This window comes from Mytilus trossulus, chromosome 2 (assembly GCF_036588685.1).
Source record: "Mytilus trossulus isolate FHL-02 chromosome 2, PNRI_Mtr1.1.1.hap1, whole genome shotgun sequence".
Taxonomy (NCBI): Eukaryota; Metazoa; Mollusca; class Bivalvia; order Mytilida; family Mytilidae; genus Mytilus; species Mytilus trossulus.
The window spans coordinates 96,540,062-96,558,319 of NC_086374.1; the positions used below are offsets into that span (position 1 = coordinate 96,540,062).

General features: G+C 30.6%; 1 protein-coding gene across 1 annotated transcript in view; it reads left to right on the forward strand.

The window, feature by feature from the left end:
* The window catches only part of LOC134708455 (uncharacterized), a 38,282-nt gene extending 24,997 nt beyond the window's left edge, over nt 1-13,285 (forward strand). Inside the window, exons 13-16 of the mRNA XM_063568983.1 lie at nt 8,439-8,530; nt 8,812-8,886; nt 9,729-9,799; nt 10,346-13,285. Of these exons, the coding sequence (XP_063425053.1) occupies nt 8,439-8,530; nt 8,812-8,886; nt 9,729-9,799; nt 10,346-10,488 (381 nt within the window). The 3' untranslated portion in view covers nt 10,489-13,285. The remainder of the gene's footprint in view (nt 1-8,438; nt 8,531-8,811; nt 8,887-9,728; nt 9,800-10,345) is intronic.
* Nucleotides 13,286-18,258: the final 4,973 nt, after the last annotated feature.

An 18,258-nucleotide genomic window follows, 5' to 3' on the forward strand; every position in this document is an offset into this window, starting at 1 on the left:
AAATCCTAATGATGTAAGAATTTATACATAACCTCCAAAAATCCTAATGATGTAAGAATTTATACATAACCTCCAAAACTCCTAATGATGTAAGAATTTATACATAACCTCCAAAAATCCTAATGATGTAAGAATTTATACACAACCTCTAAAACTCCTAATGATGTAAGAATTTATACATAACCTCCAAAACTCCTAATGATGTAAGAATTTATACATAACCTCCAAAACTCCTAATGATGTAAGAATTTATACATAACCTCCAAATATCCTTATGATGTAAGAATTTATACATAACCTCCAAAAGTCCTAATGATGTAAGAATTTATACATAACCTCCAAAACTCCTTATGATGTAAGAATTTATACATAACCTCCAAAAATCCTAATGATGTAAGAATTTATACACAACCTCTAAAACTCCTAATGATGTAAGAATTTATACATAACCTCCAAAACTCCTAATGATGTAAGAATTTATATATAACCTCCAAAAGTCCTAATGATGTAAGAATTTATACATAACCTCCAAAAATCCTAATGATGTAAGAATTTATACATAACCTCCAAAACTCCTAATGATGTAAGAATTTATACACAACCTCCAAAACTCCTTATGATGTAAGAATTTATACATAACCTCCAAAACTCCTTATGATGTAAGAATTTATACATAACCTCCAAAACTCCTTATGATGTAAGAATTTATACATAACCTTCAAAAATCCTAATGATGTAAGAATTTATACACAACCTCCAAAAATCCTTATGATGTAAGAATTTATACATAACCTCCAAAAATCCTAATGATGTAAGAATTTATACATAACCTCCAAAAATCCTAATGATGTAAGAATTTATACATAACCTCCAAAAATCCTAATGATGTAAGAATTTATACATAACCTCCAAAAATCCTAATGATGTAAGAATTATACATAACCTCCAAAACTCCTTATGATGTAAGAATTTATACATAAGGCCACTTTTTTTTTATTAGTTGGTTTACGGATCCGCCGACCCTGTTTTTCACGATTTTGAAATAAAAATAAAAACGATTTTGAAGATTTTTTTTAATTCCGCCGACCTTTTTCTGTTTGAAGAAGTACAAATAAAAATAAAAACATCATTAAAAAAGATCGATTTTTCTTCTTCCAGTCGGAATACCCTCGGAGTGGATTCGGAAATCCCGTGCGGTTCCCTGTTCAGTCAACGTTTCATGATGATCTAATGTGGTGAAAAGGAACCAGTTGAACGGTGGTTCCCTGTTCAGTCAACGTTTCATCATGTTTAAATGCGGTGAAAAGGAACCAGTTGAAATGGAGGCAACTTCCATGCAAGGACCGAAGCTCATAAACTCGGCAATCAATGTTACACGCAGGACTTCGGGAAAGTTCGGAGAGCCGACAACCTTGCTTCAGAAGTTGAAATGGAGGACCAGATACGACAGATACGATTTTAATATTGTTGCCTTGGAGAATTTCGGTGTAAATCTAACGGTTGAACAAAATAAACATAGCAGTCAGGAATAATAAAAATGAAAATTATTTTTGAGATGGTTTGGGAAGTTTGGTTTAAAAGGTCGAACAACCGCTAACTTGAAACCCTGTTTTAGACAGTCAGTGAGGTTGACGGCGGGTCAACTTTGGTTCAAGTGTTGATCAGAAAGTCTGAAACCCGTCGAAAGGGGTTGTTTTAGTTTCTTGAGGATTGAGCTCCATTTGTCATTACATGAGGTATTAGTCCAAATAATTGTGACGTCTGGTTTCTGGCTTTCTGGCATCCAAGATTTGTTACAAATAGCCTTGCCAGACGTCACTCGAGGGAAGAATCTTTTAACTTGCTGCCAGGGATGGGTGTCTGATTAATTGGCCTTATTATATAAATACCTAAATACCATCCCACCGTACCCATTAAGATTTAATGGAACAGAGATGGGATATGGTGAACAAGATCCCAACACAAAATCAGAACATGTATTACTGTAATAGAATGCCTGACAATTAAAATCACTTCGACATTTATAAAAAGGGACAATCACAGAACACTTCGAGATACATTATATAAGCTAATACTTTATTAATAGCAGTGTAAAATAGCATAAAAAGCCTAAGAAGGACATGTTTTCATGTACCACATATGAAGGCATATGACATGCAGAGCGCATATGGTATTTCCTCAATAAGATTGTATTGTTATGAGGAATTTTGTCACTCCCTGATCTAAATTTGATAAATAAATACACAGAACAAAGAGAAATGCAATTGGTCAAGACACATCCCTTTCATCAGGGACATGCTTTCATCAATCTACATTGACATTGGACTCCTTGTAACACATTAAATTTAAATTAAAACAGCAAGAATCAATACCAAATTATGAAACGATCTGCATACATGTTTAGTACAAAATGCATAATACTATCATATCTATCTATCTATCTATCTATCTTCCCGTCAAGGAGTGGACTCATTTTTGAGTGTATATACTCCAGCGATTATATTACTTTTATATAGTGTAATGTCATTGTTTGTTTCTCTCCATTTTTGGTTAAAAAAACAGTATTCATTCCAATTTTTATTTTTATTTATTTTTCGACCTCCTACCCTACATTTTTTCATTGTTTTTATTTTTATTTTTTTTTCGACCTCCTACCCTTCCTTTTTTAAGAAGTATCCCGTAAACCAACTAATAAAAAAAAAGTGGCCTAACCTCCAAAAATCCTAATGATGTAAGAATTTATACATAACCTCCAAAAATCCTAATGATGTAAGAATTTATACATAACCTCCAAAACTCTTATGATGTAAGAATTTATACATAACCTCCAAAAATCCTAATGATGTAAGAATTTATACATAACCTCTAAAACTCCTAATGATGTAAGAATTTATACATAACCTCCAAAACTCCTAATGATGTAAGAATTTATACACAACCTCTAAAAATCCTAATGATGTAAGAATTTATACATAACCTCCAAAACTCCTTATGATGTAAGAATTTATACATAACCTCCAAAAATCCTAATGATGTAAGAATTTATACACAACCTCTAAAAATCCTAATGATGTAAGAATTTATACATAACCTCCAAAACTCCTTATGATGTAAGAATTTATACATAACCTCCAAAACTCCTAATGACGTAAGAATTTATACATAACCTCCAAAAGTCCTAATGATGTAAGAATTTATATACATAACCTCCAAAACTCCTAATGATGTAATAATTTATACATAACCTCCAAAAATCCTAATGATGTAAGAATTTATACATAACCTCCAAAACTCCTAATGATGTAAGAATTTATATATAACCTCCAAAAGTCCTAATGATGTAAGAATTTATACATAACCTCCAAAAATCCTAATGATGTAAGAATTTATACATAACCTCCAAAACTCCTAATGATGTAAGAATTTATATATAACCTCCAAAAATCCTAATGATGTAAGAATTTATACATAACCTCTAAAAGTCCTAATGATGTAAGAATTTATACATAACCTCCAAAACTCCTAATGATGTAAGAATTTATACATAACTTCCAAAAGTCCTGATGATGTAAGAATTTATACATAACCTCCAAAAATCCTAATGATGTAAGAATTTATACATAACCTCCAAAACTCCTAATGATGTAAGAATTTATATATAACCTCCAAAAGTCCTAATGATGTAAGAATTTATACATAACCTCCAAAAATCCTAATGATGTAAGAATTTATACATAACCTCCAAAACTCCTAATGATGTAAGAATTTATATATAACCTCCAAAAGTCCTAATGATGTAAGAATTTATACATAACCTCCAAAAATCCTAATGATGTAAGAATTTATACATAACCTCCAAAACTCCTAATGATGTAAGAATTTATATATAACCTCCAAAAATCCTAATGATGTAAGAATTTATACATAACCTCTAAAAGTCCTAATGATGTAAGAATTTATACATAACCTCCAAAACTCCTAATGATGTAAGAATTTATACTAGCTTCCAAAAGTCCTGATGATGTAAGAATTTATACATAACCTCCAAAACTCCTAATGATGTAAGAATTTATATATAACCTCCAAAAGTCCTAATGATGTAAGAATTTATATACATAACCTCCAAAACTCCTAATGATGTAATAATTTATACATAACCTCCAAAAATCCTAATGATGTAATAATTTATACATAACCTCCAAAAATCCTAATGATGTAATAATTTATACATAACCTCCAAAAATCCTAATGATGTAATAATTTATACATAACCTCCAAAAATCCTAATGATGTAATAATTTATACATAAACTCCAAAACTCCTAATGATGTAATAATTTATACATAACCTCCAAAACTCCTAATGATGTAATAATTTATACATAACCTCCAAAAATCCTAATGATGTAATAATTTATACATAACCTCCAAAAATCCTAATGATGTAAGAATTTATACATAAACTCCAAAACTCCTAATGATGTAAGAATTTATACATAACCTCCAAAAATCCTAATGATGTAAGAATTTATACATAACCTCCAAAACTCCTAATTATGTAAGAATTTATACATAACCTCCAAAACTCCTAATGATGTAAGAATTTATATATAACCTCCAAAAGTCCTAATGATGTAAGAATTTATATACATAACCTCAAAACTCCTAATGATGTAATAATTTATACATAACCTCCAAAAATCCTAATGATGTAAGAATTTATACATAACCTCCAAAAATCCTAATGATGTAAGAATTTATACATAACCTCCAAAACTCCTAATGATGTAAGAATTTATACATAACCTCCAAAAATCCTAATGATGTAAGAATTTATACATAACCTCCAAAAATCCTAATGATGTAAGAATTTATACATAACCTCCAAAACTCCTAAAGATGTAAGAATTTATACATAACCTCCAAAACTCCTAATGATGTAAATTTATACATAACCTCCAAAAATCCTAATGATGTAAGAATTTATACATAACCTCCAAAACTCCTAATGATTTAAGAATTTATACATAACCTCCAAAACTCCTAATGATGTAAGAATTTATACATAACCTCCAAAAATCCTAATGATGTAAATTTATACATAACCTCCAAAAATCCTAATGATGTAAGAATTTATACATAACCTCCAAAACTCCTAATGATTTAAGAATTTATACATAACCTCCAAAACTCCTAATGATGTAAGAATTTATACATAACCTCCAAAAATCCTAATGATGTAAGAATTTATACATAACCTCCAAAAATCCTAATGATGTAAGAATTTATACATAACCTCCAAAACTCCTAATGATGTAAATTTATACATAACCTCCAAAAATCCTAATGATGTAAGAATTTATACATAACCTCCAAAAATCCTAATGATGTAAGAATTTATACATAACCTCCAAAAATCCTAATGATGTAAGAATTTATACACAACCTCCAAAACTCCTAATGATGTAAGAATTTATACATTACCTCCAAAACTCCTAATGATGTAAGAATTTATACATAACCTCCAAAAATCCTAATGATGTAAGAATTTATACATAACCTCCAAAACTCCTAAAGATGTAAGAATTTATACATAACCTCCAAAACTCCTAATGATGTAAATTTATACATAACCTCCAAAAATCCTAATGATGTAAGAATTTATACATAACCTCCAAAAATCCTAATGATGTAAATTTATACATAACCTCCAAAAATCCTAATGATGTAAGAATTTATACATAACCTCCAAAACTCCTAATGATGTAAATTTATACATAACCTCCAAAAATCCTAATGATGTAAATTTATACATAACCTCCAAAAATCCTAATGATGTAAGAATTTATACATAACCTCCAAAAATCCTAATGATGTAAGAATTTATACATAACCTCCAAAACTCCTAAAGATGTAAGAATTTATACATAACCTCCAAAACTCCTAATGATGTAAGAATTTATATATAACCTCCAAAAGTCCTAATGATGTAAGAATTTATATATAACCTCCAAAAGTCCTAATGATGTAAGAATTTATACATAACCTCTAAAACTCCTAATAATGTAAGAATTTATACATAACCTCCAAAACTCCTAATGATGTAAGAATTTATACATAACCTCCAAAACTCCTAATGATGTAAGAATTTATACATAACCTCCAAAACTCCTAATGATGTAAGAATTTATACACAACCTCCAAAACTCCTAATGATGTAAGAATTTATACATAACCTCCCAATAAACTAATGATGTAAGAATTTATACATAACCTCCAAAAATCCTAATGATGTAAGAATTTATACATAACCTCCAAAACTCCTAATGATGTAAGAATTTATACATAACCTCCAAAAATCCTAATGATGTAAGAATTTATACATAACCTCCAAAAATCCTAATGATGTAAGAATTTATACATAACCTCCAAAACTCCTAATGATGTAAATTTATACATAACCTCCAAAAATCCTAATGATGTAAGAATTTATACATAACCTCCAAAAATCCTAATGATGTAAGAATTTATACATAACCTCCAAAAATCCTAATGATGTAAGAATTTATACACAACCTCCAAAACTCCTAATGATGTAAGAATTTATACATAACCTCCAAAACTCCTAATGATGTAAGAATTTATACATAACCTCCAAAACTCCTAATGATGTAAGAATTTATGCATAACCTCCAAAACTCCTAATGACGTAAGAATTTATGCATAACCTCCAAAACTCCTAATGACGTAAGAATTTATACATAACCTCCCAATAAACTAATGATGTAAGAATTTATACATAACCTCCAAAAACCCTAATGATGTAAGAATTTATACATAACCTCCAAAAATCCTAATGATGTAAGAATTTATACATAACCTCCAAAAGTCCTAATGATGTAAGAATTTATACATAACCTCCAAAAATCCTAATGATGTAAGAATTTATACACAACCTCCAAAACTCCTTATGATGTAAGAATTTATACATAACCTCCAAAACTCCTAATGATGTAAGAATTTATACTTTACCTCCAAAAGTCCTAATGATGTAAGAATTTATACACAACCTCCAAAAATCCTAATGATGTAAGAATTTATACACAACCTCCAAAAATCCTAATGATGTAAGAATTTATACATAACCTCCAAAAGTCCTAATGATGTAAGAATTTATACATAACCTCCAAAAATCCTAATGATGTAAGAATTTATACACAACCTCCAAAACTCCTAATGATGTAAGAATTTATACTTTACCTCCAAAAGTCCTAATGATGTAAGAATTTATACACAACCTCCAAAAATCCTAATGATGTAAGAATTTATACATAACCTCCAAAAATCCTAATGATGTAAGAATTTATACATAACCTCCAAAAGTCCTAATGATGTAAGAATTTATACATAACCTCCAAAAATCCTAATGATGTAAGAATTTATACACAACCTCCAAAACTCCTTATGATGTAAGAATTTATACATAACCTCCAAAACTCCTAATGATGTAAGAATTTATACTTTACCTCCAAAAAACCCAATGATGTAAGAATTTATACATAACCTCCAAAAACCCTAATGATGTAAGAACTTATACATAACCTCCAAAACTCCTAATGATGTAAGAATTTATACATAACCTCCAAAAACCCTAATGATGTAAGAATTTATACAAACAAAAACAATCTCAGTACAATGATTTTAATGCAATTTTCTTTGTTAACAAAACCATGAGTGTGAACATTCTCAATGTAGAGGAACTTTGTTGAAAATCATTTTTAAGAGGCTACAATTTAAATTGAAATTAAGTTACAACTTTTTTATTGTTCAAACATAAAAGTGGAATATGCAGATAGTAATGGGATTTTAGCAGCTAGGTTGGTTTACTATATTTGAAAATACATTGGTAATACTATCGCAGTGCAATACAATAAATTGACCTCATTTGGTTCAGTTTGCTAACAACCTTGTATTTACCTTTAGTTGGCAACAGTTGGGCATTTTCAAGTTTAGTTATTGAATACAAAAGAATGTCAAAATTGAAAGAATAGATAAACGAGGAAGAATCACTTTGTTGCCTGATTTAGTGCAGAAAAATCGTTCTTTACTTGTTATCCCTTATTTGTGAAATGAAATCAAACAAACATTTATATTTGGATTCACATGAACATCCACAGTTTTCAGAGGTCATCTGGATTGTTTAAAATTACATTTGTTACAGAGTTCAAAAATCCACACAAAATGTTGATACATTATTTTTATTATGGTTTCATGCAATATTATTTTTTTGTGGAGAAAATATTTTAGAATGTTATAAATCTAATAAAATGCTTAAGTGAATATCAGTTAGGCAACTAATGCCCTTTAAATCTTTAAGTTTCTGAGTCACTCCATTAATGAAAACATTGTGTCTGTCATATATTGTATTGATTTTTACAGGATTTTGATACTGAAGAAAATGTTGAATGCCAGAAACTTCAGGCCAAACTTGCTGCTAATGGTGTCAATATAAAGGCGGAAACATTAGAAAGGTTAGTAACTACAGTGTACAGTGATGATTTCTTCCTTAGGCCAAATAAAATAACAGTTGTTTTTCCTTTTACATCTTGGAAAAAAAGTGAAGGTAGGGATTTTTTTTTAATTTTACAAATACTATTTTACATTGAGTCTATGGGAGAAAAATTCTGTCAGACTTTAATCATGCGAATTATTGTAATTGTTATAACTACTTTGGTTCAAGGTACAATATAATTGAAATGTCAAATCCTGTGTAAAATATTTTAAGATAAATTAATATTTTGTGTATTTTCAGAGCTTTATATCCTCCATCAGGGAGGACATGTCATTATGAAGTGAATGCAACACTACCTAAGAATTCTTCATCAAAGTAAGTTTTTTTATTACAAGCCAAATACATGAACAATTTATGACAGTTTTGCTTTTTGATAATTGAAAATTTATGGATTTTGTGATTTACTCAAACACAAAAAATGTTAGTTAACCCTTATCTTAACCTTTGGTATGACATTTTTAGAAAAAAAAATCAAAATCTATTTATTTGACTTAATCATTATGTGTATACCAGTATACTTTGGTAAGGGGAGATAATTCTTTACATCAGTGATTCATTTGTAACAGATAGGTTTCTAATGAAGTTATTTGAGTATACATTATTTCCCTTGGTCATCATTTTATGAAGAGATAGATATGGAGAGACAGTTAATTTGTTTTATATGAGAAACCAAATTGAAACATGAGATACACACAAGACTTATATATTAGAGCCTTTAGGATCCCTGTAATGAATCAAGCAAGACTAAAAGGAATAAGAATTGTTCTGAACAAAAACTCTTTCTAAGGGGAAGCAGTATGTTTAACATGTTGAATTCGGCTGATTTTAAAAGGAAATTGAGCACTCACAACAAAAGGGAAGTTACTTCTGCTCAATCAAAATCTATAACCTGTTTAGCAATGCTTTTTTTTTACCTTTCATATTAAACAGTATTAAATAAACTTGCTTACAATATATTAAAATCAATGAAATAAAACTAATCATAATTTTAAGAGTTATGACTCTCTACATAGGTCTGTTTCTTATCAGAAAACTTCTATACAGACAGTGAAAGTTAGAAGTCATGGAAAAAAATCCTAGTATCTTTATCAAAACTCTAAAAAAAAATTTAGAAACTCTCTTATTGATTGTTTCTAAAATTATGAATATATTTTCAGCTTACTAAGTCACCCTAAAGAATGGTTACCTATAGAATACAGACAATTGAGACTTGCTGAAAGGGCTCTAAGTAAGTGTAATTAACATACTATACAGTAAAAAATCATTTCTGTAGATCACCGAAAGGGGAAGTGGTCTAGAACACAGTATTATTTTATTTAGGGGGTTCACTATACACGCAAATTTTTATTAGTCTTCACTACAAGGTTAATCGAGCAAATTTTAGAATATATGTAAAAAAAAATATGTTCATTTTTACTGAGATGATACAGCTTTTTTGTCAACCCATGAATGATAATGGAGTTATTGGATACTTGTTATAACTTGATGATTGAGATTACTTTTATTAGCCTGAATGTATTAAGTATAAAAATAAGATGTGGTAGGATTGCTATTAGAGACAACTCTCCACGAGAGATTAGCTTTGCTAAACTTTACACAGTGTATTGGAATACCAAACAAGCTGCATTTCTAGATATATAAATTTTGATGAGGTAACTTTACTATTTCTTTTTAATTTAACAATTTTGAACATATATGTACATGTATGTCTTAATGACTGAAGACAAACTACTTTTCAATATGTCAGACTAACACTAAAAATTCCCAATTGTAGACAGAGCTAATGAAATAATGTACAAACAGAGAGTGGCAAAAGACAGAAAAGCTAGGCTTGGAGAACTTGCAAAGAAAAAAATTAAGGGAAAGAAAAAAGGGAAGAGTAAAGGAAAGAAGACAGAAGACAGTAAAACAAAATAGAGGGGAGCATTAATGAAAGGGAGATTTTTAGATATCAAGAAAAATGAATGGATACAGAAATAAGATAAATGAGACATTGAAGACTGTGAAATATCTTGCATTTTCTCAGTACTAATGTATTTATGTTATAAATTTCAAGTAAAAAACAGAAATCAAATATAAAAAAGGTAGACTTCATAGACTGCTTTAGATTTAAATGGTGAGAGTTCATTATATTTTTTTATTATTTAATAGACAGGTCAGGGTTTAAATATGCAATTTCATCATTCCCTCCATTGCGTACTATGCATTGACGCTATACATTTTCAGTATTTAGATTTTAGAATCTGTTGTTCTATTTAGATTTTCTTATAATTGTGAATCTGTTCATTAGCTTATGAAGTTGAATGTGTCATATTTCAAATTAACCTCATGGAACAAATCTTAATAAAAATTGATTCATGAAATCTCAAATCTGAAATGGTTTTCTTGTTCCATTGAAATTTTGAAGAATAACATTTTTTGCTGTTATTTTAAATTTTCACAAGTAATTGAGAGTTTCATAATCTTATAAAGCACCAAAAACCTTTTTACCTATTCCAAATTAAGCTGTGTAAGGTGATCCCCTGCTAATAATATAAATGATGATTTAAAGATGGTGTTCTTTATTTAGGTGCTTTTTCCTTTTAATTTTTCTTTTTGAATGATTGCTGACTAGATATGATGCCTTCATTAGTTCATTGGTTCATATATTGATTGAACAAAAATTATTTAGTGCTGTGCACTTTAAATTTTTTATTTTTCCCCATATTTATATTGAAAAATTATTTATATATCCGTCCATCATATGTTCAGTATTATTTGCACAAAAAGTTTGTAAAAAAATTATATGTGTAAGAGCAATTTTTATAGGAAAGACTAATTTTCCTTGGAAAGACTAAATTTCCCAGAAAAGACTAAATTTCCTAGAAAAGACTAAATTTCCTAGGAAAGACTAAATTTCCTAGGAAAGAATTAAGTCTTTCTATGTAAGTTTGTCCCTCCCAATTATAGAGAAAACATTCCATTTCAGGTTTTAATATATGCATTTTATGATGCACAATTGTGATGACTTGTTGATTTTTTGTATATTTTGTATATACATGAAGAAATATATGTACTATGGATTCATTATTATTGATTCTTATTTGCTGGATACCATTCTTTGTGGTTTTAATGGGTTAATTTAACCATTAATTTTTAAAATGTTTACTGAAATACAAATTTTGTTTGTAGACTGAAGCAAAACCTTTAAATTTAATAATTTAAATTTTGTTACCAACCAAAAACAAATGAATTCATATATATATTGTTTTAAGATAAAACATAACAGTATCATTCCTTTGGTGTAGAATAATTTATTCTTTTATAATTGTAATCAAAATAAGCAATGCAACCCTAGAAAAAAACCTTTTAATTGTGTGATATGTATACAAAATATGCTTGTCCTGATTTTGAGAGAAACATTGAATTTATTATCTGAAATTTTACTTTACACTGTATTGTAAATAATGTTGCTTTCTGAAATTTATGAATTTTGACTGCATTCTATACAATTTATATTTTTTGTGAATATAATTTTAATGGAAATTGTTTTATAATGAATTCTAATCTAATGTCCTGTAGTATGCTTTACCAAATATCAACAATAAAAGCTTGCAAACTTTTCAATCCTATATAGCTTATTGCATGATGCTTACACGAAATGGGTCCTAAAAGTAATGTCCAGTTGTGTATTTTAGTCTGTGTTCATATATATGTTTGTGCAGTTATGTTAAGTGTTCACCTTATATCTGTCTCATACATGTTAAATTAATGTTGTGACCCATATAAAATTTATATGCAAGTTATTAATTTTTCAAAAAGAAAAAAAAGAAAAAAAAAAAGGAAGTAAAACGACATTCACGAAGTATTCAAGAGATTAATATCTGCTCTAGTTTAATTCTCTGTTTACATTATTTTTTTATTGTTAAAACTGATAAAGTGGACACTTTCTGTTCAGAAATTATTACAAGAATTTTTAAATTAATGCAAATAATGTGATTAGGAGAGTATCACAATAATTAGAACTCACATTCTGATATCACAGTCATAAAACTTTCAAGCATGATTTTTGTACTCAGACTCGAAAATCAACCAATCAAATTGCTGGATTTCATGTTTTGAGCATGATTTTTGTGCTCAGAGCACTGAGCAAAGTTTTATGCCTTCAAGGCATGATCCATATATATATCATAATACATATTTTCCTGAAATTTCAATAATTAATGTTGCTTTGTTGTCCATTCTTCAAAAATTACAGTAAGAAATACACCCGATTATTTCTAAAGTTAAAGTATATAGGTTTTTTTGTCTGTTATTTGATTTTTTGTCGAGTCTGTTACGAAAATATTTTTTTAGTATTCCATATTTTTACCCGTTCATGTTTTTTTCTATTTTTCTATAAGAAGAAAATTGCAGACACAAGATTTTACATTTGATTTATATAGATCAAAAGATACCCTATACTTACATACATAGTTTTCTAGTCAATAAGAAAATTGTATAGACAGGCCTTAAGTAGATCTTAGGTAACCACAATATTTTAACAAGTGGTTAGTGGATAATTTAATCGAAAGATACCCTCTATTTATATATTTTTCAGGTCATAAGAGATTCAAAAATCAAAAAAGCATAGACAGGCACTAAGTAGATATTAGGTAACCACCATATTTGAACTGGTGGTTAGTGGATAATTTAATCGAAAGATACCCTATTTTTCTGGTCATAAGAGATGCAAGTCAAAATAGCATAGACAGGCACTTACAACAAAACATGTAGTAGATATCAGGTAACCAGATTATTGGTAACCAGTAATTAAAGGCACTAAGTAGATATCAGGTAACCAGATTATTGGTAACCAGTAATTATAGGCACTAAGTTGATATCCAGTACCAGATTATTGGTAACCAGTAATTAAAGGCACTAAGTAGATATCCGGTACCGGATTATTGGTAACCAGTATATAATTAGATGCCAGACAGCTAAGGATGGTTACCTGATTATACAAGTAAACCAATGTCTATCAAAATATCAAACATCAATTACTCTTTTTATATATTCCCTTGATTGGTTTTCTCTGTTTTTAAACCATTTTTGACATATATTTCTGAACAAAAGGGATCATGTTTTTCTGAGTGAGGATGAAATTTGATCACATGTGGGTGTGTATAAACTTTGTAATTGTGTAAGTAAAATAATATTGTTCATTGTTCTATTCAATTACAATGTGATGAGGTAAGCATTTTAAAATGAATGTCATTGAATTGTAATACTATTTGCTGTCAGCCTACAAAAACCAATTTTAATCATCATGTGCCGTATTTAGTTGTGTATAGTCTGCACTTTTAAACCTTAAATATGTTGTTGGTACAAAGGGTGCAGATTATACATACTGGGTATATAATTTTTGTTCTGAAATTCAAGGGTCCTATTATCATGATTATAAACTGTCAACACAAGATTTTAAAGCTAGCAGAAAAATTTTCAAAGCTTTATTATTAGTATTATGTCAACGATATGTTGACTGCTATATGTGTTGCAGTCCATGTTTTTTTCTGCTTTATTATTAAAGGTTTTTCTCTTTTAGATAACCACACAAATGTCTGATTATCAAATTATGACTTGTAACAGGGGCGGATTTAGGCGGGGGCGTGGCGGGCGTGCGCCCCCCCTAAAATTTTCAAAGAATGGGTTGACTTCAACATATTTAAGTATCAAAAGAGACCATTCCATCTTTTTTAACATTCAAAGTATATTATAAAACAGTCAGTTTAACAGAATCAACATGATTACTAATCAACTGACCTACGCTTTATAAGTTCTATTAATTATTTCAAATGAAGTGTCAAACGTGTTGCTGCATTTGATGACAAATATAATAGGTTTTAGCAGTTAAAGTAAATACAAATGTTACATTGTATTTCCGGTTTTTATAATAAATTTCTTTGATAATCGTAGTTCCAGAACATCCCTTACTCATTTTACAATTTTATCATGACACCCACGATCAAGAAAACAGTCGGCAGATGAAATTCTTTCATAATATCCGTAATGAAAGATAGAAGTACTGTTTCAAGCGAAGGTTAGTTTATTAATTTGTATCTCTGTGTCTTTATTTATATTTCACTTGCAAACCTAAATATTTATCTGAATTCTGTACCGTATTACATGCTTGGCATCCCAAGAAAATAAAGATATCTGCGTAAATGCATCTCATTCTGATTTTAGTTGTTTTGTTGCAAACACAGTCAAGTCTGGCACAACCTAAAAAAAAAAAAAAAATAAAAAAAATACAGATATTATGAAAGGACAACTGAAAAATGAAAAATCGCTGGTAAAAGTAGAATTTTTCGTTTGCAAAATATATTAGTCAGTTGAGCAATTGTTAACTGTCTCTTCTCACTTTGCGTCCGTCTATCTGTAGATTGTTGTCAGGTGTGGATTAAGACGGTTTCAGATTGAAACTTTAATTTTTTGCTCATTTTACTGCACAATATTTCGAGATATCTACATTTCACCCTTTTGGAAGAATATTTTAATAATCTTACCTAAAAAAACCTCCAAAATTTTTTCGCCTCGCTCCGCTTGGCAACAATTATATTTTGCGCCCCCCTAACTGAAAATCCTGGATCCGCCCCTGTGTAAGTAAGGCCTGTAGATGAAGCAGTTTTGGGGGTAAAAATTGCATGAAATGCATGCATTTAAAACCTCTTTTGTCACAGGCTAGATAGCTTCAGGCCTTATCTCCATTTGAGAATTCAAACAAATTAGTGCAGTGAGCTGAACATTCTTCAGAGCCTATAATGTCTATGTCAATCTGAAATGTTTCCCTAACATATTACAAAGTTATTTGTATACATTTAAGTGCTTTTGATATATCATACACTATGTTAATAGTTATCAAAGGTACCAGGATTAAAATCTTACTTTCCAAAGTGCATTATATATGAACTTTCATAAATATTGCATTGTCAACCTCTTAATTATTATAAATTGCATTTATTTTTTTGTGCATTAGATGGTTGCTGTTTATATTTTACAAAATATGTAGTTTATTTTATTAGTAGATATTTTATTTATTTTTATACATATTTATGTTTTTGTTGGTTAGGAGACAACATGGAATAAAAAAGAAATGAAACAAACTGTGATTCACAAATAAAATTATTTGTTGGAATATTTTTACTTATCATTATTACATCATATACACTTTCCTTACTTTGCTGATCTTCAGTTTATATATTTATTGAGACATTAACTAAAGACAATCCCTATAAATTATCACCAACTTATCATTAGATTTTACTACCATGTACACACTGACGGGCACCATAAGTGGAGCAGGAACTGCCTACCATATCAACTGAGTTTCACACTGATGGGCACCACAAGTGGAGCAGGAACTGCCTACCATAACACCTGAGTTCACACTGACGGGCACCATGAGTGGAGCAGGAACTGCCTACCATAACACCTGAGTTCACACTGATGGGCACCACAAGTGGAGCAGGAACTGCCTACCATATCACCTGAGTTCACACTGATGGGCACCACAAGTGGAGCAGGAACTGCCTACCATATCACCTGAGTTCACACTGATGGGCACCACAAGTGGAGCAGGAACTGCCTACCATAACACCTGAGTTCACACTGACGGGCACAACAAGTGGAGCAGGAACTGCATACCATAACACCTGAGTTCACACTGATGGGCACCACAAGTGGAGCAGGAACTGCCTACCATATTACCTGAGTTCACACTGATGGGCACCATGAGTGGAGCAGGAACTGCCTACCATATCACCTGAGTTCACACTGATGGGCACCACAAGTGGAGCAGGAACTGCCTACCATATTACCTGAGTTCACACTGATGGGCACCACAAGTGGAGCAGGAACTGCCTACCATAACACCTGAGTTCACACTGATGGGCACCACAAGTGGAGCAGGAACTGCCTACCATAACGCCTGAGTTCACACTGATGGGCACCACAAGTGGAGCAGGAACTGCCTACCATAACACCTGAGTTCACACTGACGGGCACAACAAGTGGAGCAGGAACTGCATACCATAACACCTGAGTTCACACTGACGGGCACAACAAGTGAAGCAGAAACTGCCTACCATAACACCTGAGTTCACACTGATGGGCACCACAAGTGGAGCAGGAACTGCCTACCATAACACCTGAGTTCACACTGATGGGCACCACAAGTGGAGCAGGAACTGTCTACCATATCACATGAGTTTACACTGGCGGTCACCACAAGTGGAACAGGCATTGCCTTCCATATCATCTGAGTTCACACTGATGGGCACCACAAGTTGAACAGGCACTTTCTACCATATCACCTGAGTTCACATTGATGGGCACCCTATGATACTGAGAAGATATCAAAATCTTTCGAGGTTTATTACTTTGAAATGCACACAATATAGTGCATTGATCATAACATTCTATATGTCCTATTTTTGAAAATTTTCAGAACTTTATAAGTGAAAATGCTCAGATATTCAAGTCTCAAAATTATGGTCTACTTGTAAAAAAAAACTTTTGCAAGGTGCAGGAATCTAATAATTGTTCTAAAAATATCAATGATGTCATTGTTACAGTCATCTCTAAAAATCTGAGTTATCTTCATTTGTCAAGATTTGTGGACTATTTGAATCAACTACGACATATGCTTTACACAAAGTAATATTTAGTTTACTTCCTACTGATAAGTTAAACCAATTATTCAGTGCTTACAAGTCCTTTGATTATGAGTTCATATTGCTCTATCTTCGGTTTTCTGTGTAATGATTAATAATTCTTTTCAATCGTGTTCATCCTTGTCGGTTTTGGCCATGATATTGTCTATCATTTTTGTACTCCTAATTTTTTATTCCCTATTTGTATCTTCCAAGTCATAATCAGATAAATATTGGTAATGCAATCTGCTGTTTCCCTTTCTTTTTATACATGATATAATACGTCAAATATACTTCCATTGATTTACCTGAAACATAATGAATGGGAAAGCTTCCTTTCAAAGTTAAAAGGATTTGTTGCTTTCGAGTTTTTATGAGAGGAATGCAATCTTTACGTGTAATAATATAACAGAATGTAGGACATTTATATGCTAATTTGTCTGAAGCATCAATGACAAAGGTGCTTACTATTTCTATAAAACTGAGTAAGTTTTTATTGCAGAAGAGGGACCTCCGTGGTCAAGTGGTCTTAGTAGTAACTACTGTAATAACTAGCCAGTCAACACTGAGGTTGTGAGTTCAAACCCGACTTGTGCAGGTGGACTTGACTCCAATCTTTATTGACTAGGATTGTCAGTTTTTCTATCGAAGGTCAGTAGTTTTCTCTGAGCACTCCAGCTTCCACCACTCATAAAATTGGCCGCCAGGAAATAGCCCCAAACGAGTGCTTAAAGTTGGCATTAAAACATAGAAAATCAAATCAAATCAAATATTTCAGAAAATAAGGACTGCTTCATAATTTGTCTATAGATGCTTGATGATATGAAGTTTTCACCTATCATGTGTCCATTGTCATTTACCTCCTTTTCAGGGTCCAGGGACTGCATTAAAACAACTGTAAAGTGTTTTTGTTATGTGGATTTCTCAGATTTTGGTTAGTAATATGATAACTATGTTTGGTATATTGGATCCTTGCAAAATCTACACGACCTTCAGGAAAGGTTTACCTGAACTTTGC